The 27,525-nt window shown below is 39.9% G+C and overlaps 2 protein-coding genes across 2 annotated transcripts in view; one reads left to right on the top strand and one right to left on the bottom strand.

Annotated features, from left to right (window-relative positions):
- The first annotated feature begins 622 nt into the window (after positions 1 to 622).
- On the top strand, positions 623 to 19,480 carry ucp1 (uncoupling protein 1). Its single transcript, XM_073042742.1, has 7 exons — positions 623 to 959; positions 3,661 to 3,815; positions 4,039 to 4,246; positions 6,803 to 7,000; positions 7,093 to 7,194; positions 8,568 to 8,748; positions 18,580 to 19,480. Exons 2-7 carry the CDS (start codon positions 3,690 to 3,692, stop codon positions 18,677 to 18,679), a joined length of 915 nt encoding a protein of 304 aa, XP_072898843.1. The 5' UTR covers positions 623 to 959; positions 3,661 to 3,689; the 3' UTR covers positions 18,680 to 19,480.
- A 4,825-nt stretch (positions 19,481 to 24,305) lies between these two features.
- The window catches only part of elmod2 (ELMO/CED-12 domain containing 2), a 35,536-nt gene continuing 32,316 nt past the window's right edge, over positions 24,306 to 27,525 (bottom strand). Inside the window, exon 9 of the mRNA XM_073042741.1 lies at positions 24,306 to 25,761. Within this exon, the coding sequence (XP_072898842.1) occupies positions 25,607 to 25,761 (155 nt within the window). The 3' untranslated portion in view covers positions 24,306 to 25,606. The remainder of the gene's footprint in view (positions 25,762 to 27,525) is intronic.

The raw sequence follows: 27,525 nt of genomic DNA, 5'->3' as shown, positions 1-27,525 counted from the left end.
TGGAATTGTGGTTCTTTCTTTATTATCATGTATTGCATTGCACCGCAGCTGCTAATTAATAATTTCACGGCACATGCTGGTGATAATAAACCTGATTCTGATTCTGAAAATGCTCTGAAGGCCAGGAGCAAGTGAAAAGGAAAACAGTGTTAATGTTTCGGTTTTGACAACCTTTCCCCAACCTGAAACATGTATTCGTTCTTTTGCTTTACAGATGTTGCCTGACCTGGTGAAGCTTTCCAACGTTTTCTGATCTTAGTGCGTTGCTTTCTGTTGTGCTCATGTGCCATTCAATGAAATGTTAGCTTCCTTGTGTCTGGGTCTTTGTATCTTTTTGTAGCTTAATTGTGTCGAGGACATTACGTATATTAGTTGGAGAAATCTATGGACTTTGACAAATTTCCGCGGAGGTTATATAATTTATAACAAGCAGACTATAAACTTGTTCTGAGATAAGATATCACTTTTTTGACGAATAAACATTAAAATGCTCATGAAATCTTCAGATGCATCTTTATTTTTACTACAGAAAATGATGACCTCTACACCTCAGGAGAGAACTTTGAAATAGCATTTGTTGCCTGCCCCGCCTGTTTTTCCCGAGAGATGTTTATTCGGTCTAGGACCAACGTTCTGGGACATTGAGATAATTTGGCTGCACGGTGAAGGTTAACATCGCAAGCCGTAAGCCATGCTTCCTCTCGGCCTCTGGTGTAATCGTGACGAAACTCCAAGGCTAAAGTAAGCAGAAATGACATCGGCAATCGTGTTTTCTAAGCACTCGACCCCTGTAGGAGCGGCCAATTGTGGCTGTACTTTGGCCCAGCATCCGAGCTGCTGAAGGTTAAGCAACTGCACAAAACCCGGGTCAGCAGCAGTACCTGCAGAGAGCAGTGGAAGGAACTCTTCCGAGATTTGCTACTTTCAGAACAGTAATCCACTCTCTGAAATACTTAAAGGTATGTCATATACTGTATTTAAAACATTATTATTATTTTATTTTGGAGTGCAAGAGTAACATTTCTTCAATGCAATTATTTTTAGTATTTTACTTTACTGTTGACCATGCTGATGCCAGTTTTTAAGATGGTATGCAGAACATCTTAATAGACATAGCTCTGCTTTAAAGAACTGATATGGGTTAGTGAGCAGATGAAGTGGATGGATCCTGCAAGGCTGGGTTCTGCACAGATCGCAGACCATATTATATTTTGGGCATTGTAGAGAGTCGTGCTTCTTGGACACTTTCTGACCAACAACGTCAATGAGGCAGGATTTGGTAAGACTATTAGCAAGGACTGAACTGGGCTTTCTTTAGGTACCCTGCCATTTTCTTCTTCTTATTAGCTCTTCCCTCAGCGTGAAGGAGGACCTGCGATTATTCCAGCTCCAAGGACTGGAAGCTTGTCTTTCCATTGATTCATTCAATGTTGGGTGGCAGTATACACCAGCAACCGGCAGGACTTGACAGAGCAAGATCTTGGTCCAGTGGCAAGGAGGTCCAATACTATTGACTCTGCTGCAAGACAAGCTATCACCTTAGAGCCCAAAATTCTTTCTTGCCTCAACCCACCTTCATCTGCTCTTTACTCTTCAGTATGCCCTCTCTCATTCTCCCTACCTCATCACCCCAACTTCCACTTTCAGTTTCACCCCTGTTCTAGCACCCACAGCTCCCTATTACTTCTATGACTCCCTTCTTTCTTATCATTTCTCTCTCCATTTCCCTATCCTGCTACCATCCCTCTTCCCATTCCAGCCTCCCCCCATGCTCAATTTGCTGTTGCTCTCCTAGATGAAGACCACTGCTCACCCACTCTGGGCTACATCAATCTGCTGAACACTCTTCTTTCTGACCTTAGTCCCAAACCCCTAGCTCAGATCTCTAACTGACGCTTCCCCCTAGATTGGGAGAATATTTAGCTACCTCACCAGGATTCTGGCATTTCCCTGGTGCTCTGAAGATGAGGCTGGTTTCACCACAGGGCAATCAAAACTGAAGCTCAGGGACAATAAAGCTCCAAACAGCTAAACTGATGAATTCCTGAACATGTTTTACATTTTAACAATTAAGTCAGAATTTATGTGAAAAGATTATCTATTTCAAGGAATTAAAACCTTGCTCTACGTTTCTTGGTGGTTGATTTACAAATGGGTAAATTACATAAATAGAAGGTAAATTTTAAAAGCAATTGTCTTTAAAAAGTGCTTTCAGCATTATGATGGAGGTTTACTTGTGTGCTGTCTATAAATGCTTTTTTATTAACAAAATTTTGACTTTAATGAAAGGAAATCTCTGCTGTAACTCTCACCATCACTGAAAGGTTAATAAAAGAACAAACATAATCACAATCATCCATCAAATCAGTCTAGAATGCCAAAAGCCTCTGTAAACAGCAGATATTCTGACCTGAGCTCTTGACAAATGCCCCCTGTACATAAAGGTTTATTCACATCATTTTAATGACCCACTAGAACAAACGAGATAATACACTTTGTAGTTGACAGCAACTTATTACTACAAAACTGCAGTTTCTCTTGCTACTGATGGAATGCACTTTGAAAAATAATATTTTTATTAAATTAAAAATAATAACATTTATTCTTTGGAGGTAGGAGAATGAAAGGTGACTTTATCAAGGTTTATAAAATCATGAGGGGCATAGATAGGGGTCGATGGTAGCATTCATAACCCCAGAGTAGGGGAGTCCAAACCCAAGGGGGCATAGATTTAGGGCAGGAAGGGAAAGATTTAGAAGGGTGCCTTCTTTACATAGAGAGTGGTGAGTAAGTGGAATGAGCTGCAACAGGAAGTGGTTGAGGCAGGTAATAGAGTATAATTTAAGATGCACTTGGATAGGTGCATGGAAGGTGAGGCTTAGAGGGATATGGGACAAAATCATGAAATTGTGACCAGATGGGTGGGAACCGTGGTCAGCATGGATTTGTTGGGTTGAAGGGCCTGTATCCACTCTGTATTGCTCTCTGACTCTAATACAAAGGCTTTGTAGAGAAGCACTGTCCAGTACTCTTAGGTCCTGTTGTCACTGGGTCCTGAGGGGCTGTGTCTTAAGATACACCTCTCAAATACCTGAAAGTTTATTGTTCAAAGACCTGTGTGTTGGTGATTTGCTCATAGGATTTATTAACTTGATGACACAATGAATTGTATAGTTTTGACAATACTATGAGTGTAAAGAAAACCATGTACTATTTTTATTCTTGCAAATATTTTATGCATGAAATTTAATTTTGAAATATAAGAAATGTCACAATTGTTGGGATTTGGCATTTCCATTAGGAAATGTAACAATGTCTAAGGTCCTCCCAATGACGACTGTCTTAAGGAGCTGGCAGGGGAATCATATGCTCTGGTCTTCAGGAAATGTATGGGATGGATTAGTGGGGTTATGGGGTCAGTGGATTTAAGAGAGAATATGCTATGGGAAATTTCCATGGACTTATGGAAAATTAATTACAACTTGTGTTGATCAAATTCTGTTGATAAAGTGACTTGTATAATATGTAGAACAGAACAGTTTTTTTGTTCGGTTTTAACTATAATGAATGTAAAAACAAAACACCAAGACAATGCATCACCCACATCAGGAAGATTGTAACCTGAGTAGCCAACAGCGTGACTTCATTATTTCCCTCCAGGTCGGACTTTGCAAAGTTTTGCAGTCAGGATGGTGGGGCTTAAACCGTCCATCGTGCCTCCAACTCCTGGGGTGCAGTTCCTGAGTGCTGGTACAGCAGCCTGCATCGCCGATCTCATCACCTTCCCCCTAGACACGGCTAAAGTTAGATTACAGGTAACGAGTAGAGGAAACGAAACAATGTTCATTTACGCTCCCTCTGAAATGCATTTGGAAACTAATTTTTCAACGAACTGTGTATGTCCGGATAAAGAAATGAAATTCTCGGTTTTAGAGGGAAAGTAAAATTAAAGATTTTGTCAAGAAAATAGAGTTTTAGAGTTGTACCAGTCTGAAACGTGTTCTTATTATCCATGAGTAACTCACGTATCTGGTTTAGATTCAAGGAGAAGCTAGAAAGTGCCAAGGACCGAAAAGTATCAGATACCGCGGGGTTTTGGGGACAGTGCTTACCATGATCAAAACAGAAGGACCGAGGAGTTTATACAGTGGATTGGTCGCTGGGCTGCAAAGACAGATGAGCTTCGCTTCAATAAGGATCGGACTGTATGATTCTGTCAAACAGGTTTACAGCAGAGGGAATGAACGTAAGCAATTGGCAGGGGGAACTATTAAATAAATATTTATATTGAAAATATAACTGGATTTACTATGCAGAAACTATGACCATATAAGATATTATTGTTATATTAAATCGGCATTATGGTACAAAGTAGTTAACGCAATGACTGAATGGGTACAAATCACAAGGGTGAAGACAGCACTGAATGCTTGTTCAGAACTCTCAACGGGGTAAGATAGTTAACATAAATAGCATGGCGGGTCGAAAATAAATCAGCGCGTACCCGCACAAATATCAATGGCAGAAGCGAGATAAGAGTGAAGGGGTGAAAACAAATTTCCTTTTCTATTGTGGTTGAAACAATAATTAGTATAAATATCTCGTGGCATAAAGGCATGGGTCGGCACGTTAGCGCAGCGGTAAGCGTAAGGCGTTAACAGCCGCAGCCTGGAGAAATGGATTCAATTCCCACTGCTGTCCGTAAGGAGTTTGAACGTTTCCCCGTGCCTGCGTGGGCTGTAATAAGCTGAGGACATGCCGTGTTGCCGTCGGATGCGTGGTGACACTCGCGGGCTGCCCAGCACGATCGTCGAGATGCGCAACGACGCATTTCACTGCAGGATTCGATGTACGTGTGGCAAATTAGCTAATCTTTCTCTTTAATGAGTGCAAACAAAAATGTCAGCGGCAATAGCTACTTAAACCCTAGTGAATATATCACATAACTGGTAGAAGATAACTAGTATAGTTAATACTAATAATGCAGAATATTTAAACATTTCTAATATAAAATTAACAACGCATGTATACCGTAAATATCTCAGTAAAGCGACCGAGAGCACACATAATCACAGAATTACCATGACACTCGAGGAGGTCATTACATCAAATCTATAGCAGCTCTCTGCAGAATAATCTCATATTCTCTTACTCCTTCCTTGCAACCGTCCAAATTAGACCATAAGACATAGGAGCAAATTAGGCCTTAAGCCCATCGAGTCTGCTCTACCATTCGATCATAATTTATTAATTTTCCTGTAACATTTGACACCCTTGTTAATCAAGAACTCATTAACTTCCCAATGACTTGGCCTTCGCACAACTGACTGTGACAATGAAATCCACATTCACCACGCCCAGTTTAAAGGAATTCCTCTACATCTCTGTTCTAAAGGGACATCCTACTATTCCGAGGCTGTGTCCTCTAGTTCTAGACTCTCTAGTTAAAACATAGCCTCTAAATCTACTCTATCTAAGCTTTTCAATATTTGGCAGTTTTCAATGTGATCGCTTCCCATTCTTTTAAACTCTAGTAAGGACAGGCCTGTAACTATCAACTGTTCTTCATATGTTAACCCTTTCATTTGAGATCATTCTGTAAACCTCCTCCGGACCTTCTCCAATGCCAGCGAATCCTTCCTTATTATGGAGCCCAAAACCACTCACAATACTCCAAACATGGTCAGACCAATACCTTATAAAGCTTCAGGATTACATTCTTACTTTTATATTCTAGTCCTCTTAAAATAAATGCTAACATTGCCTTTGCCTTCCTTGCTACAGACTCAACATGCAAGTTAACCTTTACGGAATCTGACTTCAGTCTGTTTTATCATGTGCTTCCAATTAGGGGTGCTTGGGAGCACACGATAAAATAGGCTGAGGTCAGATTCGGTAAAGGTTAACTTGTATGTTAAGTCGATAGTAAGGAAGGTAAATGCAACATCTTCCCAACCAATATTATAACATCAGGCTAATTCGCTTATAATTTCCTATCTTTTGCTTTCCTCCTTTCTTAATGAGTGGAGTGGCATTTGCAATTTTTCAGTACTCTGAAACTATTCCACAATCTAGTGTAAAACTTCACTACTAATGCCTCCACCATCTCTTCAGCTACTTCTTTCAGAACCCTGGGGTGTTGTCCATCTGGTTCAGGTGACTTACCTACTTTTAGACCTCAGTAATCATGAATATATTCACTTTTGCTCTTCACTCAAATATCCAGCATGCTGCTGGTATCTTCCACAGTGAAGATTGACAAAAAATACTTATTCAGCTCATCTGTCATTTCTTTGCCACCCATTACTACCTCAGCAGCATCAGTTTCCAGTGGTTTGATGTCCACACTTGCCTCTCTATTACTCATTTAAAGTAAAACAAACATGTCAGCTGGAAGAAAGTTAATTGAACATATGTATATATAGACATAGCTGTGCTGGAAGATAGTTGACACAAATATCTTCCAGTGAAGCCTGCTAAACATTAAAGATCTTACTTATTTATTTGAACATAAATATCAGTAAAATTTAACCATAAATAGTGAATGTGCGGATATCTAGAGGGTACAAAATACTTAATGATTGAAATAGGCAGTGCTCTATTTCATTTTGTATGTAACAGATGTTGGCCATAAAAGATTAACATAAAATGTAAGCATGAAATATAAGCAATTATATCTGCTACAGAATAAACACAAAGATTGTTTTTACTGTGAAACAGTTTGTTAAAAAGAAAACGTGTATGTACAGCTTGGTCCTAGTGTGATGTGTGAAATACTGATTAATCCCCTCTTTCTCTACAGATACCAGTATAGGTACCTCCACACTGGCAGCTTGCACTACAGGAGGACTTGCCGTGGCATTGGCTCAACCAATGGATGTGGTTAAAGTTCGTTTTCAGGCACAGGGGAACATTCAGGGTGTTCAGAGACGTTATAATGGAACCCTTCAGGCATATAAATCAATAGTCAAAGAGGAGGGAGTTCAAGGACTTTGGAAAGGTGCACATGACAGCAAAATTCATCTATCTGCCTTATCATGGATTTGATGGTATTTCAGTTACAATACTCATATCTTGTTTGTCTTCCCTTAGGAACTTTCCCTAACATTGCTCGAAATGCTATTGTCAACTGTTCAGAGCTTGTAACCTATGACATCATTAAACAGTCAATTCTGAGGAACAAACTATTGACAGGTGGGCTTACAGCCTTGATCTTTTTGATTAACTGCCTATTTCAAAGTTAATGTTTTTACCTCCTTTCACCTGTGCTTGTGCATTTCTTAAACCAGTGCAAAGAAGTGCATACAGTGCGTCACATTGTACTTGCTTGCTTCATAAACAAACTGTTTAAGGTGAATGTGTGGATTACATTTGACTAATTTTAGAAAAAACGTAAATGCAATGTTTGTAGTGGGTAGCATGTCCTTTCTGCTACTTTTACAGAAATAAAGCCATTCCAGAAGAAATCCATGTGGGGAGAACAATTCTATTTAAGTGCAATAACTCTTCTCTCAATATCAGTTAGATCAAAAAAAAAGTATTTTATGTTTTGGATTGTATTTAAAGAAGGGAAAAGTCTGTAAGCATCATTGGAGTTGTAGTGTATTTAATATTAAATAAATGAATAGTAAATGAATAATCAATCCCACATTGATTTAATGCATATATGTCAAACTCAAGGCCCGTGGTGGAATTATCTTTGGCCCGCGAGATAATATCTAATTACTATTAAAGCTGGCCCCAGTAATCGAAGCGCCTATGGCGTATGATATGGCTAATGCTGAGTTTATTCAGGTACCAGGTTTTCAGGGTTTTTAGTGTTTATTCGGCAGTCTTCTTCATAAGAAACGGAATTTGTAAAGTGAAACACTTTGTAGTTATAGCAGAGACTGAGACACATGAGAGCAGGCTGAAAAAATGGAGGCAACGAAAGCTGCGTTCGCACGCGTCCGACTGATCCAGCCCGCATGAAGCTGCATTTTGCTCAATCCGGCCCGTGACCTAAAATGAGTTTGACACCCCTGATTTAATGTAATAATGAATGAAGTTATCATAAGTATTAACAAGAACAATCATCCTTTCCAATTTTAATACTTCCTGTGTTACTTAGTTATTTCAGAGAGTCTGTGTTTAAATGTCTATAGGTTGTAACTATTTCAAAGATAAACTATTTGCATTATTTGGATCAATACAAATCTTTAATGATAAGACCACAGAATATGAATGCAGCAGACTCCCTTCCCCCATTATAAAGTCTCTTACAGCATTAATATGTTGGTAGTCCTTTTTGTCAGTAAGCAAAATTATCTACCTATCAAATGATTCAAATCTTCACTTCAGGAACTCTTGCATAAAAAATTATGATTATAATTCCACTGAATTTTTTTGATAATATGATTTTGCAGAGCTAATTTTCTACATTTCAAAATCAAGAAACCTTGACATACTGTATCATAGACATTACTACAACAACCCTTCAGATTCTTTACACTGGAAAGTATAAGCTGGAACTAATTTAATGTCTTCATCTGATTCTGGAATTGAAAAGTATTTTTCTCAACTTATAGATAACTTTCCATGCCACTTCATCTCAGCCTTTGGTGCAGGATTTTGTACGACAGTGGTGGCTTCTCCTGTTGATGTAGTAAAGACAAGATACATGAACTCTGTTCCTGGACAATACAGAAGTGCGCTCCATTGTGCCCGGACTATGCTGTTTAAAGAAGGACCAACAGCCTTTTACAAAGGGTAAATACATTTGATTAAACTTAATTAGCATTTGGGCATACCTTCCTACTTTTGTTTTATTTTTTCTTTCTTTATTTTCCAGATAATATTTGTATAGGGACCCAGGAGCCTTATAGGCAATTTAAATGCAGGGTGTATACACCTGAACTTTAACTTTCTCATACCAGAATCCATCTATGTTTTCAGCAGTTGTAGGAACAGTAGCCAAATAAACTTTTCTTGCTACTCCAGAGTAAAGGTGCCAAGGGCAACTTATTAGGTATCTTCTGTGCATAATAAAGTGGCCACTGAGTGTGTGTTCATGGTCTTCTGCTGCTGTAGCCCACTCACTTCAAAATTCATTATGTTGTGTGTTCAGAAACGCTCTTCTGCATACTACTGTTATAATGTGTGGTTATTTGAGTTGCTGTTGCCTTCCTGTCATCTTAAATCAGTCTGGCCATTCTTCTCTGGAAAGTGGCCAGTGAGTGAGTGGGCCAGTGAAGGAGTGGAGATTTGAGGCTTTGACTCAAGAGATTCTGGCAGTTTTGGTGGTTGGACTGTGCAATCAAGATTTGAATAGCTCAGCAGAAAGCCGTTGATTAGACAATCAAGATTTGAATAGCTCAGACTCAGCAGAAAGCAGCTGATTGGGCAATCAAGGTCAGGTGACCAAGCAGTTTGAAAAGCTCAAACAAATAAATAGAGGGTTACCTCAAGCGGAGCGGCCTGTGGAAAGCGGCCAGTGAGTGAGTGGGCCAGTGAAGGAGTGGAGATTTGAGGCTTTGACTCAAGAGATTCTGGCAGTTTTGGTGGTTGGACTGTGCAATCAAGTCAATCAAGATTTGAATAGCTCAGCAGAAAGCCGTTGATTAGACAATCAAGATTTGAATAGCTCAGACTCAGCAGAAAGCAGCTGATTGGGCAATCAAGGTCAGGTGACCAAGCAGTTTGAAAAGCTCAAACAAATAAATAGAGGGTTACCTCAAGCGGAGCGGCCTGTGGAAAGCGGCCAGTGAGTGAGTGGACCAGTGAAAGAGTGCAGATTTGAGGCTTTGACTCGAGAGGCTTCAACGAGAAGAGGTGGAGGACGAGCTTGTTCCCAGTTAGTCTTTACAATGCCTCCTGAGACGGTGATGTGCCTCTCCTGTGAGATGTGACAGTCTTGGGGGAACTCCCCTCTCCCGCAGAGTCACATCTGCCAGAAGTGCTTGCGGCTGGGCGATCTGGAAGACTGTGTGAAGAATCTGGAGCAGCAGCTGGATGACCTTCGATTCATAAGGGAGAATGAGGCAGTCATAGATGAGAGCTACAGGGAGGTAGTCGCACCTAGGCTGCTGGAAGAAGGTCATTGGGTGACAGTCCGAGGGGGGAAAGTAAAGGAGAGTAGACAGGTAGTGCAGAGCACCCCTGTTGCCATTCCCCTGAATAATGTTTACTGCCCTGGATGCTGTTGGTGAGGACGACCAACCAGGTGTGAACCACAGTGGCAGGGCCTCTGGCACTGAGTCTGACCCTGTGGTGCAGAAGGATGGGACGGAGAAGAGGAGAGCTGTTGTCATTGGTGACTCTATAGTCAGGGGAGCAGACAGGAGATTTTGTGGACGTGAGAAGGAAACCCACATGGTTTGTTGCATCCTGGGTGCCAGGGTCCTGGATGTCTCTGACCGGGTGCATGACATCCTGGTACGAGAGGGAAAGCAACCAGAAGTCGTGATACATGTTGGGACCAACGACATAGGCAGGAAGAGGGATGAGGTCCTGAAGTGTGAGTTTCGGGAACTAGGCAGAAGGCTGAAGAACAGGACCTCAAGGGTGGCATTCTCAGGATTGCTGCCAGTGCTACGTGATAGTGATGGTAAGAATTGGAGGAGATGGCAGTTGAATACATGGCTGAGGAGTTGGTGCAGGGGACAGGGTTTTAGATTTTTGGACCATTGGGATCTCTTCTGGGGAAGGTGAAACCTGTTCAGATTGGATGGGTTGCACCTGAACTCGAGGAGGAGCAATATCCTTGCTGGTAGGTTTGCTAGCATGGTTCAGGAGGGTTTAAACTAATTTGCAAGGGGGATGGGACTTGGAGCGATAGAGCAGTGAAAGAAGTGCATGGAGTAAAGCCAGATCTATCATATAGAGAGGCTTTGAGGAAAGAGCAGCAGAATAAAGGGTGTAAAGGTAGTAAGGTAGAAGGGCTAAAGTGTGTGTACTTCAATGCAAGAAGCATCAGGAACAAAGGTGATGAACTGAGAGCTTGGATACATACATGGAATTATGATGTAGTGGCCATTACGGAGACTTGGCTGACACCAGGGCAGGAATGGATTCTCAATATTCCTGGATTTCAGTGCTTTAAAAGAGATGGGGGGGGGGAAGGAGAGGATGGGTGGCATTACTGGTCAGGGATACTATTACAGCTGCAGAAAGGGTGGGTAATGTAGCAGGATCCTCTTTTGAGTCAGGATGGGTGGAAGTCAGGAACAGGAAGGGAGCAGTTACTCTACTGGGGGTATTTTATAGGCCCCCTGGTAGCAGCAGAGATACCGAGGAGCAGATTGGGAGGCAGATTTTGGAAAGGTGCAAAAGTAACAGGGTTGTTATCATGGGTGACTTTAACTTCCCTAATATTGATTGGCACTTGATTAGTTCCAAGGGTTTAGATGGGGCAGAATTTGTTAAGTGTGTCCAGGATGGATTCCTGTCACAGTATGTTGACAGGCCAACTAGGGGGAATGCCATACTAGATCTAATATTAGGTAACAAACCGGGTCAGGTCACAGATCTGTCAGTGGGTGAGCATCTGGGGGACAGTGATCACCGCTCCCTGACCTTTAGCATTATCATGGAAAAGGATAGAATCAGAGAGGACAGGAAAATTTTTAATTGGGGAAGGGCAAATTATGAGGCTATAAGGCTAGAACTTGCGGGTGTGAATTGGGATGATGTTTTTGCAGGGAAATGTACTATGGACATGTGGTCGATGTTTACGAATCTCTTGCAGGATGTTAGGGATAAATCTGTCCTGGTGAGGAAGATAAAGAATGGTAGGGTGAAGGAACCATGGGTGACAAGTGAAGTGGAAAATCTAGTCAGGTGGAAGAAGGCAGCATACGTGAGGTTTAGAAAGCAAGGATCAGATGGGTCTATTGAGGAATATAGGGTAGCAAGAAAGGAGCTCAAGAAGGGGCTGAGAAGAGCAAGAAGGGGGCATGAGAAGGCCTTGGCGAGTAGGGTAAAGGAAAACCCCAAGGCATTCTTCAATTATGTGAAGAACAAAAGGATGACAGGAGTGAAGGTAGGACTGATTAGAGATAAAAGTGGGAAGATGTGCCTGGAGGCTGTGGAAGTGAGTGAGATCCTCGATGAATACTTCTCTTCGGTATTCACCACTGAGAGGGAACTTGATGACGGTGAGGACAATTTGAGTGAGGTTGATGTTCTGGAGCATGTTGATGTTAAGGGAGAGAAGGTGTTGGAGTTGTTAAAATACATTAGGATGGATAAGTCTCCGGGGGCTGACAGAATATTCCGCAGGCTGCTCCACGAGGCAAAGGAAGAGATTGCTGAACCTCTGGCTAGGATCTTTATGTCCTCGTTGTCCATGGGAATGGTACCGGAGGATTGCAGGGAGGCGAATGTTGTCCCCTTGTTCAAAAAAGGTAGTAGGGATAGTCCAGGTAATTATAGATCAGTGAGCCTTACGTCTGTGGTGGGAAAGCTGTTGGAAAAGATTCTTAGAGATAGGATCTATGGGCATTTAGAGAATCATGGTCTGATCAGGGACAGTCAGCATGGCTTTGTGAAGGGCAGATCGTGCCTAACAAGCCTGATAGAGTTCTTTGAGGAGGCGACCAAGCATATAGATGAGGGTAGTGCAGTGGATGTGATTTACATGGATTTTAGTAAGGCATTTGACAAGGTTCCACACGGTAGGCTTATTCAGAAAGTCAGAAGGCATGAGATCCAGGGAAGTTTGGCCAGGTGCATTCAGAATTGGCTTGCCTACACAAGGCAGAGGGTTGTGGTGGAGGGAGTACATTCAGATTGCAGGGTTGTGACTAGTGGTGTCCCACAAGGATCTGTTCTGGCACCTCTACTTTTCATGATTTTTATTAATGACCTGGATGTGGGGAATAGAAGGGTGGGTTGGCAAGTTTGCAGACAACACAGAGGTTGGTGGTGTTGTAGATAGTGTAGAGGATTGTCGAAGATTGCAGAGAGACATTGATAGGATGCAGAAGTGGGCTGAGAAGTGGCAGATGGAGTTCAACCCGGAGAAGTGTGAGGTGGTACACTTGGAAGGACAAACTCCAAGGCAGAGTACAAAATAAATGGCAGGATACTTGGTAGTGTGGAGGAGCAGACTCAGTCTGCCTCAAAAAGTTGCCTCACAGGTAGGAAGGGTAGTTAAGAAAGCTTATGGGGTGTTAGCTTTCATAAGTCGAGGGATAGAGTTTAAGAGAAACGATGTAATGATGCAGCTCTATAAAACTCTAGTTAGGCCACACTTGGGAGTACTGTGTCCAGTTCTGGTTGCCTCACTATAGGAAGGATGTGGAAGCATTGGAAAGGGTACAGAGGAGATTTACCAGGATGCTGCCTGGTTTAGAGAGTATGGATTATGATCAGAGATTAAGGGAGCTAGGGCTTTACTCTTTGGAGAGAAGGAGGATGAGAGGAGACATGATAGAGGTGTACAAGATATTAAGAGGAATAGACAGAGTGGACAGCCAGCGCCTCTTCCCCAGGGCATGACTGCTCAGTACAAGAGGACATGGCTTTAAGGTAAGGGGAGGGAAGTTCAAGGGGGATATTAGAGGAAGGTTTTTCACTCAGAGAGTGGTTGGTGCGTGGATTGCACTGCCTGAGTCAGTGGTGGAGGCAGATACACTAGTGAAGTTTAAGAGACTGTTAGACAGGTATATGGAGGAATTTAAGGTAGGGGTTTATATAGCAGGCGGGGTTTGAGGGTCGACACAACATTGTGGGCCGAAGGGCCTGTAATGTGCTGTACTATTCTATGTTCTATGTTCTCTAAACTCTTTCATTAACACTAAACTCCTGCACAGCGGATCTTTTTGTTTTTCACACCATACTTTATAAACTTTGGAGACTTTATGCATGAAAATCCCAAGAAATCAGCAGTTTCTGAGATACTCATACCACTTTCTCTGGCACTAACAATCATTCCACCATCAAAGTCACTTAGGTCACATTTCTTCCCCTTTCTGATGTTTGGTCTGAACAACAACTGAACCTCTTGACCATGTCTGCATGCTTTTATGCATTGAGCTGCTGTCACAGATTAGCTGATTAGATATTTGCATTAACGAGCAGGTGTACCTAATAAAGTGGCCACTGAGTGTAATTATGCTGATCTGCACAACCATATAACTTAGTATAATCACAGGAATAGGTCAAAACATGGAAAACACTGCTTTAAAATGGCATAATCAGAAAACAGGCGGTCTGCTCATTAGATCTTCATTTGACTTTAACCAAGTTGGCGACCTTACAAAATCAATTTTGTCAAGTAAACAAGCCAGAACTTCAGCATTAGCACTGAAAGAAAATTTTTAGAGTAGTTTTGAGAAGCTTGCGTTAAAGGCAATTGCAAAAGCAGGAGGTACATAACAGTTTTATAAACCTTACTTGAGCCAAAAAATTGAAAATAGTTTGGGATGATCATTCATGAAAATATATCCCTTTACAATTCTGTGATTTCTAGATATACCTTATGATAAAAAAAAATGAACTGGGTAATAAATAGCTGCAGAAGCATTAAAAATATATCTTTAAATTGAATAAAGTTTCATGAAATTATTGCTACATAAACCCCTTAAGACTCAGTGTGGAGCAAATATTACTGTAAGAAGTGGCATTCAGTCAAACACAACCACAGGATTTGTGCTAAACTGTCAATGTCACTTGAGAAAGTAGTTACATTTCTACAAGTGTGGTGTATCAAGTTCATCTTTATGGTTAAGACGGCACTACTGAAAGTGTGTGACAGCTTCTTGGTGGTCAAAAAGCTCAAATTCAACTAAATGCATGACTTGAAATACCTTTTCTGAGGTAAATTGTGTTATCACTGCAAACAGTGAAAGAGGCAAACGATGGTGAGGCAAGTTCAGGGGATGAATTGTGGCAGATGGAATTCCGATCCCCATATAGCTGGCTCAGGGCTGAGGTTGGATTACTCTGTGTGCCGTAAGGAGCAGTCGAGGTCTGGGCAGAAGAGATTCAATTTTGATGTTTGTTTAGCTGGCCTGAGTGCAAGGTTGGATCACTGTGGGCACTGAGCTGATTTGAAGAGTTTGAGAAGCAGCTTCGGACTTGGCGACGAAATCTGGGCCCAGAGCAAGTAACTGGTCAGTGTGGTCTGCCCAGGGCCCTTCACAGCAGCCGTGCCCAGGTTCTAGTGTGAGGTACCTTACGCTATTTAGACAATTTAAATGCTGGCCCAAGTCAGAGGGGAGAGCCGATTTTGCCTGCTCTCGATTCTTCACTCCTCTCTCCAGGGTGCCAGAACCTTTCGCTGTTCTGTTGTTAGGCCAATTTAAACACTGGCTCAGATAGACTCTAAAGACAGGGTGTGGGTTGAGAAAGAGCCTATTTTGCTTATTCTCTGTGATGGCCAACTCTATGGCACTGAGGCTATGAGGACTGCCCTGGAAGCTATGCTGTGTACCCGCTAATATGATGAACTCATGAGAGGCTTTGGGCCTAGTGGGGTTTGGATCTGAGGACTAAATTTTGGTTTGGAACGCTGTCATTCGCTTCAATTGTTTGCATGACTGTTAATTTTTTCTTTCTCTTGTGCATTGAGTGTTGGCCTTTTTATTATTATTCTATTCTTTCCTTTTAAAATTGGGTTATTTCGGTGGTGCAGCTAATTCAGTTGCTGCCTCACATCTCTAATGATCCAGTTCACTTCTTACTTCTAGGGCTGTCTATGTCAAGTTTGTACATTTTCCCTGTAACTGTATAGGTTTCCCTCGGATAATCCAATTTTCTTCCATATTCCAAAGATGAGTTAATTGGACACTGTAAATTGTCCCTAATGTGTAGGTGATCAAATTTGGGGGATTGGGGGAGATGATGAATAGGTACAGGGGAAACAAACAAGGGAATAAGATTGCTCTGTAAACTGGAATAAAGTCGAAAGGACAAATTGGCTTCCTATGTTATAAGTAAATATGGTAACATGGTACTCAGGTCACAGCACTGATTCCATTGTAAAGGCCATCAATGTCTAGTTGATAGATCCAAAAATATTCAGCACACTGAATGAAAGGAAGTTTAAGGCAGATTAATCAAACAACTTCCCTTGTTTCTTGAGTAGCTCTTATTTTCTGTTGCCTACTTCTGTTTTTATCTTTATTCTGTTTTCCATGCCAAATCACTGTGCTGGTTGGTTGAATTAGTTGGCTTTCCTGTGGAACTTTGTCAATGATGGCTCGAAATTTAAACTTACCTAGTTGATTTGATAGCATTTCAAAGATACAAGTGACATTTGGTTGGCAGGATTGACCCATTTTCACATAATTTATTGGTTTGTAATAAATTTTCTAAGTTAGATCTTACAAATTAGTGAACAATTGCATTTTTATTGATTATGAGTGTTTTTCCATATCTGTTGAACTCTTAAAACAGCAGTATATTGTCTGCTTCTAATCCTGCAGATTCTTTTAAGTAGTCTACAGCTCTCCCACATGACCAAGATCTATTTCTTACCTTCAAACATGTACTATTTGGCGAGGAGGATTTGCTTGACTTGAAACTCTGCTATTCAAGTTTGTCCTACAATAATTAGATACCATCTTAGTAAGACAAATTATCCATCCAATATTTTGTTATTAATTTATATGTCAACTCATATTTTAACTAAAGAAAATCTGCAGATGCTGGAAATCAAAGTAATATACACAAAATGCTGGAAGAACTCAGCAGGCCAGGCAGCATCAGGACTCTTCATCCTGAAGGGTCTCAGCTTGAAACGTCAACTATTTACTCTCTTCCACACATGCTGCCTGGCCTGATGAGTTCCTCCAACATTTTGTGTTTATTACTCATGTTTTAACTGCCCACTTTTATCTTTAAGCGACCTTCTCTATTAAGAGTTCTTTGGGCCAGTTCCATTATTCAGCTTAATTCCACGCCCCAATGTCCTTGCCCGTGCAAAGGTAAAATTGCAATGATGCAAGTAGAAACAATAGCTGTAACCATCAGGAAATAAAACATCTGAATAAATTGGGCTACTTTTCTGTAGAAAATATAAGACTAATAAGGTACCTTGGGCAATAGGTATATGATAGTTTTGGGTCAACTTAATAGGAGTTGGAGAATTTTGAAATTAGATATGACACTTGCTGTTACTTGGAGCACTTCATGCAAAGTGCACACTGCATTTAAGGCAACATTAGATAAGTTAGAAGGAGAAAGGAATAGAAAGATTTATTGACAGGAAATGAATTAACATGGGAAGACTCTCAAGTGGATAATAATAACAACGAAAATAATAAGTATTTATTGATCCCAAGTGGGAAATTCTTTCACTACAGCAGCAACATTTAAAAACATACTTAACAGTATACAGACTTAATAATATAGAATAATAATAAGCACAATAATAATGTACCGATGTGCAATAATATGCAATGATAATGTACGAAATAATAAAGCAGAGACTATTGTACTATGATGTGTGTTCTCTTGTCACAGAGATAAACTGTCGTATATTCTTATTGCATTTGGTAGGAAAGATTTTCTGTAATGATCCTTGGGACAGCGGAGCTGAATGAGTCTGTTGGAAAGGGTACTCCACTGCTTATTCAGTAGATTATGCAGAAGGTGTGCCAGACTGTCCATAATGGATAACAGTTTGTTCAGTGACCTCCTCTCCACCATTAACTGAAGAGTCCGGGTTGTAGCCAAGGACAGATCCAGCCTTTTTGATGAATTTATTTAGTCTTTTTACATCATCAATGTGGCTCCCCCAACACAAAGCAGCAAAGAAGACTGCACTCTCTATAACAGACTGACAAAAAATCTCTAATATCCTGCTGCACACATTGAAGGATCAGAGCTTCGTTAGAAAATTGAGTCTGCTCATCCCCTTCTTATAAACAGCCATGGTGTTGGTTTTCCAGTCAAGTCTGTTGTTGAGGTGAACACCCAAATATTTGCACTCCTCTCCCCGAACTCTACTCCCAGAATGTATACAGGACTCATGACAGTCTTCTTCCTCCTAAAATCAATTACCATCTCCATGGTTTTGGCCACATTCAAGAGCAGGTGATTCCTCCCGCACCACTCCAAAAACTTGCCCACCAGACTTCTGTATACTCCGACTTCTGCCCTTCTCTGATAAACAAAAGGACTTGCCATTTATGCCAAAGGCTTTTCTCTTTACAGTAATTCCCAAGTATAAAACCTTTAAAATCTTCAATTAGCATAGCTCTTCTTTTGGGAGAGTTGCAGAAACAGGAATGTAAAAGTTCATTTTTAACACCTTTGCATAATATCACATCTAAGTTCCTCTGTCTCTTCTAATTTTTGTAACATTCTTTCGCAATTTACGACATGTATTCTTTGTCATTGTCAGTGGCCTTAATTTTTTGATCCCCTTATAAATATCCCATTCATTTATATCACATTTTTTTGGCTGTATAATTTTTTGTGTATTTTTATTTAAAAAGTGTGGTTCTTTCCTTCATGAATACATTGCCGTTATGTTGTCTTTATCCTTATCCTGCTTGAAGATTAGGAGAACTGTTGGAGTCATTTATTTTCTAATCCTATGCTTATCTATCACTCCATACAGTGGATTCATTGTAATTTTTTCCCTGGCAGGTTTATGCCCTCTTTTCTACGTCTTGGCTCCTGGAATGTGGTAATGTTTGTAACCTATGAACAGCTTAAGAGGGCAATGATGTTGGCCAGAGGAAGCTAAGCTTGTTCATAACAATGACTTTTATGGACCGTTCTGAACTTCACCAAGCTCACAGAAGTACATGGGCATGGAGAACTGGTATTATAATAACATGAACATCTTCAGCGCTGGATGAAATGTACATCTATGAACAGCATCCATTTCATTTTGAAAATTAAAAAAAGATGTTGGAAATTAGAAATAAACACAAGTGGACAAGAGGTCGCCAACCTGAAATGCTATCTCTTCCCACAAATGCTGTCTTGACCTGCTGTTTCCAGTAATTCCTGTTTTTATTCCTTTGGTCTTAATCTATTATATCAATATTACTGGAAATACTTAAAAGCATATTAATGCTAACACAATTTTAAATTGACTGGACAAAATTAAATACTTCACTTTATATGCTGTATAAGTAGAAAAAAAACCTATTCAATATGCTTTAATTTCTATAAAAAAACTGTAAAATGCACTTTACTGCTGATGTTTCACAATTTGAAAAGAAGATTGAAATATTGAATACATAGTTTGAAAGTTAATTTCAATCCTATCATCAGGCCATTGCGGTTAGCTTGAGTTGAATTTTGGTTAGCCACCATTAAGTGTTATTTATTTGATAATGTTTATATAGATTTGTTTTAATAAAGGCACATTTTAAAAGAAGCTATATATTACCTTTCATGTTACATTTAGAGAGAAATAAATTAAAACCTATTTCTTTTGCATTATTGTATATGAACAGTTAATATATCTATCATGATAGGTGTTGTCACTGCCCATTTGTTATTGCACAAAAAATTAAAGGAAACTTGTAATAAAACAGACTGGCCATTCATGACATCCATTAATTGAGTCATTCTTGATCACATTTTACTCAAAATGATATCACAAGGATAGAACACTTAGATCTTTGATCTATCAAGGTGTACATGTCATCAGTATTAACTGATTGCAAATGAAATTGTAAAAGATTCATTAATGTATAAATCTATATTTTGTTCTACTATGACATCATTTTAAGCAATGCTAGCCATGGAAATCCTTAGTCTGAAGTACAGTATATACTGGGAATTTAATGTCTTTAGTTATGATTCAAATTCTGGATTTCATATGTTGATCTATCATGATCTATTGGTATGCTGAAAATCTTTCTCAATCTGGTTGTTCTAATTGAGGCTGAGATAATCATGGAATAAATAATCATGCCATTGGCAAAACAACTGCCTGTCACCCACTCTACGACTTCCCTCAACTCACTTCCACCCATGCTTACATTATCTCTAGCCACGGATCTTCCAAACTTCTACATTTGAAAATAGAATACTGCTTCCTGTAACCTAATTTAGTAACAAATCCTCTATCACTGTTTTTGCTGATGTGCACCAGTTACTGACTCATTTATTTTAAAATTGTTTTCCTTGTTCCTAGGCCTTCCATGACCTCTCCATCCCTGTAACCTCCAGGAAAATAACCTCAGAGATTTTCTGTTTATTAATACTGTTCCTTATGCATCCCATATTTTAATTTCTCTATATTTAGTAAGCTTATTTTCATTTGCCAAGGTAATAATGCTCTGTATTTGCTTTTGCCTTGAACTCCTCTAAGAAGCCATTTAAACCCTATTCTTTGACTAAACTTAACATACGGTAACTTACTATTTCTTCATGTGACACATTACTGCAAAACTAGATGATTTTCAATGTTAAACTGCTATATAAATGCAGCTTAGTATTGAAAACTAGAATCTTATGACATATAGCAATCTGGGTTGCTACTGAACATCTGTAAAATTGCCTAACAAATTATGAAAGAAATACTTTCAAGATTCTAAAATTATTTCATTTCTGACTAGTACAACTTAAAATACAAAGCATCATATTTTTAAAGTTTCAGGTAGCATATTGTTGAGGTACATTACCTTAATAATAAATCATGCTTATTTGGCTGTTATTTACAATATAGATGGCTACGTTTATACATATGTGTCCATTTGACATAAATTAATTTACACAGTAAGCATATAATTGAAACCCATGAGTAAACCAGACCCAGACATACAAAGTGAATGACTGAGCCATGGGGAGTGTGTTTGAATAAAAGGATCTTGACTTACAAGTACGTAGTTCCCTTAAAGTGGTGGTACAGGTAGATAAGAGTAGTGAAGGCCGCATATGGTTAATGACTGCCTTCATAGTCCAAGACATTGAGTATAGAAGTTGGGACATCACACTTGACGTACTATGTGTAGTTCTGGTTGCTATGTTACAAGAAGGATTGACCAACTTCTATAGATGTGTAGAATATATTGACTATCTACATCACGGCCTGATTATGGAAACACCAATACTCCTGAAAGGAAAATCCTATTAAAAAGTAGTAGATACGGCCCAGTTCACCACGGGTAAAACCCTCCCCACCATTGAGCACATCTACACGGAGCATTGTCATAGGAAAGCAGTCATCATTAGGGACCCCCACTACCCAGGTTAAGCTCTCTTCTCGCTGCTGCCATAAGGAAGAAGGTACAGGAACCTCAGACTCACACCAGTAGGTTCAAGAACAGTTATTACTCTTCAACCATCAGGCTCTTGAACCAAAGGGTATAACTTCACTTGCCCCATCACTGAAATGTTCCCACAACCTATGAACTCATTTTCAAGGGCTCTTCTTCTCATGTTTTCAATATTTATTGCTTATTTATTTATTATTATTTATTACCTTGCTTACCGTGCCGTGGAAAGAATGCATGGAAGAGGCCTACGAGCAGAAAAGAGCCAGTATGAAGATCTGAAGATCAACTGCCAAAGAAGAGGCTGGAGAGAGAAGAGTTGGCCCATGGAAGTTGAGTGTTGTGGCTTTGCAGGCCAGTTGCTCTGCAAAGTATACACTGCACTTGGAATCACGGGGGAGAGAAGAAGGAGAGATTTCTACCACCATAGATGCAGCAGAGAAAGTATCAAGATGGCTCTGGATAATGAGGGCAGATCCATGGATTGCTGCTAGGGCACAGGCCAGGGTCTGATCAGACCCGGTCAGGTCACCTGGGCGAGGGTGTCTGATGTTGAGAGACCTGAAACACCTGACAACTCCAGGTAACATCACTGATGATATGCCCTAGCTTAGCGTCATGCAGATGTTTCTATAAGAACTTTCTTTTTGTATTTGCCCAGTTTGTTGTCTTTTGCACACTGGTTGAATACGCAGTTGGGTCTGTCTTTTGTTAATTCTATTTTGGTTATAATTAGATTATAGATTTTTTGAGTATACCTGCAGAAAAATGAATCTCACGGTTGTATATGGTGACATAGATGTATTTCGATAATAAAAGGACTCGGAGTCCTTTCGACGGACTCAGCTCGCTTTCGGTGTGTGCTATGTCTGCGAGGCTGAGTCGGGCGGCGCCTTGGAAGTCTATAGCGGGGGTACTCCCTTCTGCTGCCGGCGTGGGATGGCGAGTCTGTCGGGACCCTGGGGACTTGTGGAAACTGTGGTGATTTCTTTTGAAATTACAATCCTTTAACATCTTGGATTATTTTTACTGTGCCCATAGTCTGTTTTTTTTAATCAATTATGCTATTGTTTGCACTGTTGTAACTATATGTTGTAATTATGTGGTTTTGTGCAGGTCTTGTAGCTTTAGTTTTTGGTCTTGTTTTAGTCTGGTGGATTTGGAGCTCCTTTCCGGGGAACGCGCTAGACGGTAGCACGATATTAATACGCAGCAGCCTCTCCGGACTCTGGATTGCGGATTGCCAAATGTTACGTGGATTTTCTGGTGTGGTCTGTTTTGTCATATGCTTTTGTGATATCATTCCGGGGGAACGTTGTCTCATTTTTTAACTGCATTGCATTTGTGGTTTCTAAATGACAATAAACTGAATCTGAATTTAATTTGAACTTTGAGGATGTGATTAAGATGGTGGGTGCAAAAAAATCCTTGACAATATTTTCTGGACTGGAGTTCTAAAAAGAGGGGTTGGAGAGGCTGTTTTCCCCACAGCAAAGGAGGCAAAGGTGACCTTATAGAGCATTATATAATTAATGGGGAGAATAGACAGGGCTGACAATCTTTTCTCCCCCACCTCCCGAGGTAGCCAGGGTAGGAGGGCATAGGTTAATGTGAGAGGGGTAAGATTTAAATAGTATCTGAGGGCAACTTTTTCTCCTATATAAAATGTGGTGGGTAACTGGAATACGGTGCAGAGGAAGTGGTCAGTATAGATGCAGCTGCAATGATTAAAAAACATTTGACAGCAAGTGCCATCAATAGGAAGTGTTTAGAGTCAGGATTCCCAGCCTTTTTTTATGCCAGAGACCCCTACCATTATCCGAGAGATCCAAGGACCCCGGGTTGGGAACTCCTGGTTAGTGGGATATGGGCCAGATGCTATGTGATTAACATAGAAAAACACCTTGGTCTGCATAAGTTGTTTCCTGTTGTATAACTCTTTGCAAAAACTTGCCATTTCCTGTTGAAAACATACAAAAAAAGTTAAAAGCAATGAATTATGAGAAACAAAATTAACAATACAGGGGGGAGAATGCCTAGAAAAGTTCACCAAAAATGCCAATACTTATCAGCCAAAGTTTTGTGGCCATCCATCTATATCCCATCAAATCAGCATTGACTCCTTCAACTGTAGAAATGGTGCAAATTCGAGATATTAAACAAAACAATAGGATTCATAAAGCAATAAGGGTAGACGTAAGGTTATAAAAAATGGCAATCACCATAAATTTGGCAAGCTGCAGTTATTAACTGTAAAAATTACAAAAAGGAGGTCGAAGTCATTCAAAGCTGCTTCGCAGGTTAACTCTGTGGTTAAGAAGGCATACGGTGCATTGGCCTTCATCAATCATGGGATTGAGTTTAATAGCCGAAAGGTAATGTTGCAGCTCTATAGGACCCTGGTCAGAACCCACTTGGGAGTACTGTGCTCAATTGTGGTCACCTCACAACTGTAAGGACGTGGAAACCATTGGAAGGGTGCAGAGGAGATTTACAAGGATATTGCCTGGATTGGGGAGCATGCCTTAAGAGAATAAGTTCAGTGAACTCAGTCTTTTCTCCTTGGAGCTACGGAGAATGAGAAGTGACCTGATAGAGGAGTACAAGATAATGAGAAGCATTGATCGTGTGGATAATCAGAGGCTTTTCCCCTGGGCTGAAATGGCTAGCATGAGAAGGCATAGTTTTAAGGTGCTTAGAAGTAGGTACAGAGGAGATGTCAGGGGTAAGATTTTTTTATGCAGAGAGTGGTGAGTGTGTGAAATGGGCTACTGGCGGCGGCGGTGGAGGCGGAAATGATATGGTCTTTTAAGAGACTCCTGGATGGCTACATGGAGCTTAGAAAAACAGAGGGCTATGGGTAAGCCAAGGTAGTTCTAAGGTAGGGACATGTTCGGCACAGCTTTGTGGGCCGAAGGGCCTGTATTGTGCTCTATGTTTTCTATGTTTCTAAGTCCAGTGAAACAAGTTCCAGAAAGGCCATTACTTCATCAAAGGAACTGGTGCAAAAGCATTTTTCTTGCCCATGGCACTTAGAGACCTTGAAGTGGTAACGTTACTTTTTAAATATGCAAAAATCAGAACTGATTAAGTCTGAAACTGCAATGTAAAAAAATACAAAGCAAATACCACGTACACTTTGCTGTTGCAGATACAATTTTAATTGAGCAAAAGTTCATAAAATAAGTTCTATTACACTTATATGGGAAGCCATCTGGTACAAATCTATATAAACTTTAAACGGAGCATCTTTTAATGGTAGGAAGTATCTCATTCAATAAACTAATCACCATTCAAGTATAAATGTATTATCTAGATTAATCACACCAGTAATAAATACAAAACATCCGACTGACGGTGATACACTAATAAGCATTCCTCAATAAAAAGCAGGAAAGGTGTGTGAAAAAATATCACCTGCTGCTGCCATCCTGAGTGAGATGAGGCTCAAAATTAAAAAAGAGACATAATTTACATTTCTTGTGCCCTTTCGAAATCTCTAACAACAACCAGAAATTATTTTCTTTGGTGTTCTTCGTTTGTCTTTGTGGAGAGTGGTGGTGAGTGCCATTATCATTTCTCACAATGTGACAAAAACGATAACGTTCTTATTTTTTAAGAGCCATCACAATTATACAAGCAAGATTGTCAACAACTTGAACTTGGTCACAGCTCCATGTAATTAACAGCTAAAATTGCTCCAATGCAAAGGTTAATTTAGAAATTTATCTGCAATATACAGGATTTTTCAAAATAAACATCCGTCAGATTAAAACCAATTACTGTTGCTGGAAAACTTTGATTTACAGCATATATAAGTTCACAAGCTAGATGGAAATGCTCTCGTGGGGTTTAACATGCCACTTATTTTCCATCCAATTCTGTGTGTAATTTTGATCATGAAAAACACAGAATCATTTCTAAAACAATAACCTCAACTGAAAATTTCATACAAGAAATCTAAAAAACTTTGTTCTCATTGATATCAGTCTTATAATTAGCTGAAATATGCTCATTATTTTAATGCAGTAAAATAAAGTTAGAAATTAGTAACAACAATCTTAGACATACTTATGAAGCCTCTGCATTAATAGCAAAGGAAACTGTAATAATACTAAATGGGTTTACTGTTAACAGGCTGTCCTCTAAAGTTAAAACTGAAAAATCACTCAAATTTAAATACATATCAGTACGTGTTTTAATATGCTTACCAGTTCCATTACTGTATTTTGAATCATACCCTAAATAAATTACCAATATCTGTGCTATCAAACACAAGGCACCTTGAGACAATTTTAATGTATGTTTTTTGATAAAGAACTTATTCTAAATTTCCATCACAAAATGTTGATACGTTTCTATTTAAAAGAAACAAATCCACTGCATAAACTCACTTTGCTCAATTAATGCTAAGTGGTATTTTATGGGTTTCGTGCATTTTACTGTCCATTTGTTTTCAGGGTAAGGACTGTGTGGGGATCTATCAAAAGCTCTTTTACCCTTTTGTGAAATTGTTCTCTGTAATAGTTGAATTCCATAATGCTAGATGGTTGTTCCTTGAACCAGAACTGATTAAATTCATACATCAGATAACCTAAAACAAAATAGAAATTGTTACTCATAGAGACGGACATAACTGATACTTCATTTTCACTCTGCCCATTTATTACCGAGTAACCAAACTAAAGTGCTTACTTTTGTGTCTAACTGAATGCCAAGAGCAAGTTTCCCAGCATGCAAAACCCCAGTAGTTTAAGTATCAGATGTGCATTGTGCACTCTGCATGAGCTTTAAGTATAGACAGAGAGTATAAAACAGTACAACATAGGAGAAGGCCCTTCAGTCCACAATAATTGTGCCAAACCAATTAAATTAGTAATGAAAAGGCAAACTAATCTCTTCTGCCTACACAATGCCTGTATCCTTCCATTTCCCCTCATATTCATGTTGCCTATCTAAACATCCCTTAAAAGTCTCCAATGCTTCTTCCTATACCACCACTGCAGGCAGCGCATTCCAGGCACTACCTATTCTCTGTGTAAAAAATATGGCCCTCACATCTCCTTTGAAATTACCCCCTCTCACTTAAATACATGCCCTTTGGTAGGAGACATTTCAACCCTTGGAGAAACATATTGTCTGTGTATCTATGCCTCTTATAATCTTATAAACCTCTATCAGATCTCCCCTTAGCCTACCAGTTTGTCCAGCCTCACATTATAGCCCATGCCCTCTAGTCTACGCAACATCCTAGTGAAGCTCTTCTGCACCCTCTCCAAAGCTTCGACATTCTTCCTATAATGGGGTGACCAGAACAGTACTTTCCACGGATGCTGCCCGGCCTGCTGAGTTCCTCCTGCTTGTTTGTACGTGTTGAGTAATAGTTCAGATGCAGCTTAACTAGAGTTTTATAAAGCTGCAACACAACTTCCTGACTTTTGAACTCAATGCCTCAACTAATAAAGGCAAGCATGACATATGCCTTCTTGAACACACAATTAACCTGTGTAATCACTTCCAGGGAACTATAAGTCCACAATCCCTTATCTGAAATCCTTGGGGCCTGTTGCATTTCGGAATTCAGAATCCCTCCTTATTGGTTCCGGGACCCCCCGCGGATACCAAAAAACACGTATGCTCAGGTCCCTTATTTAACCTGTCACAGTGCGGGTGGACTTTAGAACCCAGCGGAGCTCCAAACCTATGCACATCCTCCCGTATACTTTAAATCATCTCTAGATTACTTATAATACCTAATACAATGTAAATGCTATGTAAATAGTTGTTATACTGTATTGTTTAGGGAATAATGGCAAGAAAAATATCTTATTTACAACAAAAACATTCAATAAAACATAAAAATATACAGCTTCAAACGAACTGAATCAAACACATGGTAAATGACTTATTGGAATAAATGTAGAACGTCATTGTCACTATAAAACTTCAGTAACTTGTCTTTCTGTTTCTTTAAATCATATACAGTGGTAGGTCCAATACCATATTCTTCAGTAAGACACTGCACAGACACACCACGATCAAGCTTCTGCGTTACTGATAATGACAAATGCTTCCTTCTCTTTTTCTCATTGTTATCCATAGGGGTATCTGCAGCTCTTCTTAACATTTTCACAGTGAAATTAAACACAAAGTCAACAGTGAACGCAAAATATCAGCAAACACAAATGCACGTGTAACCAGTACGAGCGCTGAGCCACAACTGATGTCTGGCGGCCTCTGCTAGTGCTGCCACGTCACACCTGAGTGACGTCAGCTGTTGGTGAAGAAAACCGGCTTTCGGAGCTTTTTGGATTTCAGAATTTCGGATAAGGGATTGTGGACCTGTATAAACTTGGAC

Source organism: Hemitrygon akajei, chromosome 4 (genome assembly GCF_048418815.1).
Source record: "Hemitrygon akajei chromosome 4, sHemAka1.3, whole genome shotgun sequence".
Lineage (NCBI taxonomy): Eukaryota > Metazoa > Chordata > Chondrichthyes > Myliobatiformes > Dasyatidae > Hemitrygon > Hemitrygon akajei.
This window is presented reverse-complemented; position numbering and strand designations above follow the sequence as displayed.

Coding starts and splice junctions, on each gene's coding strand:
- ucp1 (XM_073042742.1), top strand. CDS start 3,690: ATGGTGGGGCTTAAACCGTCCATCGTGCCTCCAACTCCTGGGGTGCAG. Junction 7,001..7,092: donor AGTTCAAGGACTTTGGAAAG/GTGCACATGACA, acceptor GTCTTCCCTTAG/GAACTTTCCCTAACATTGCT. Junction 7,195..8,567: donor GAGGAACAAACTATTGACAG/GTGGGCTTACAG, acceptor CTCAACTTATAG/ATAACTTTCCATGCCACTTC.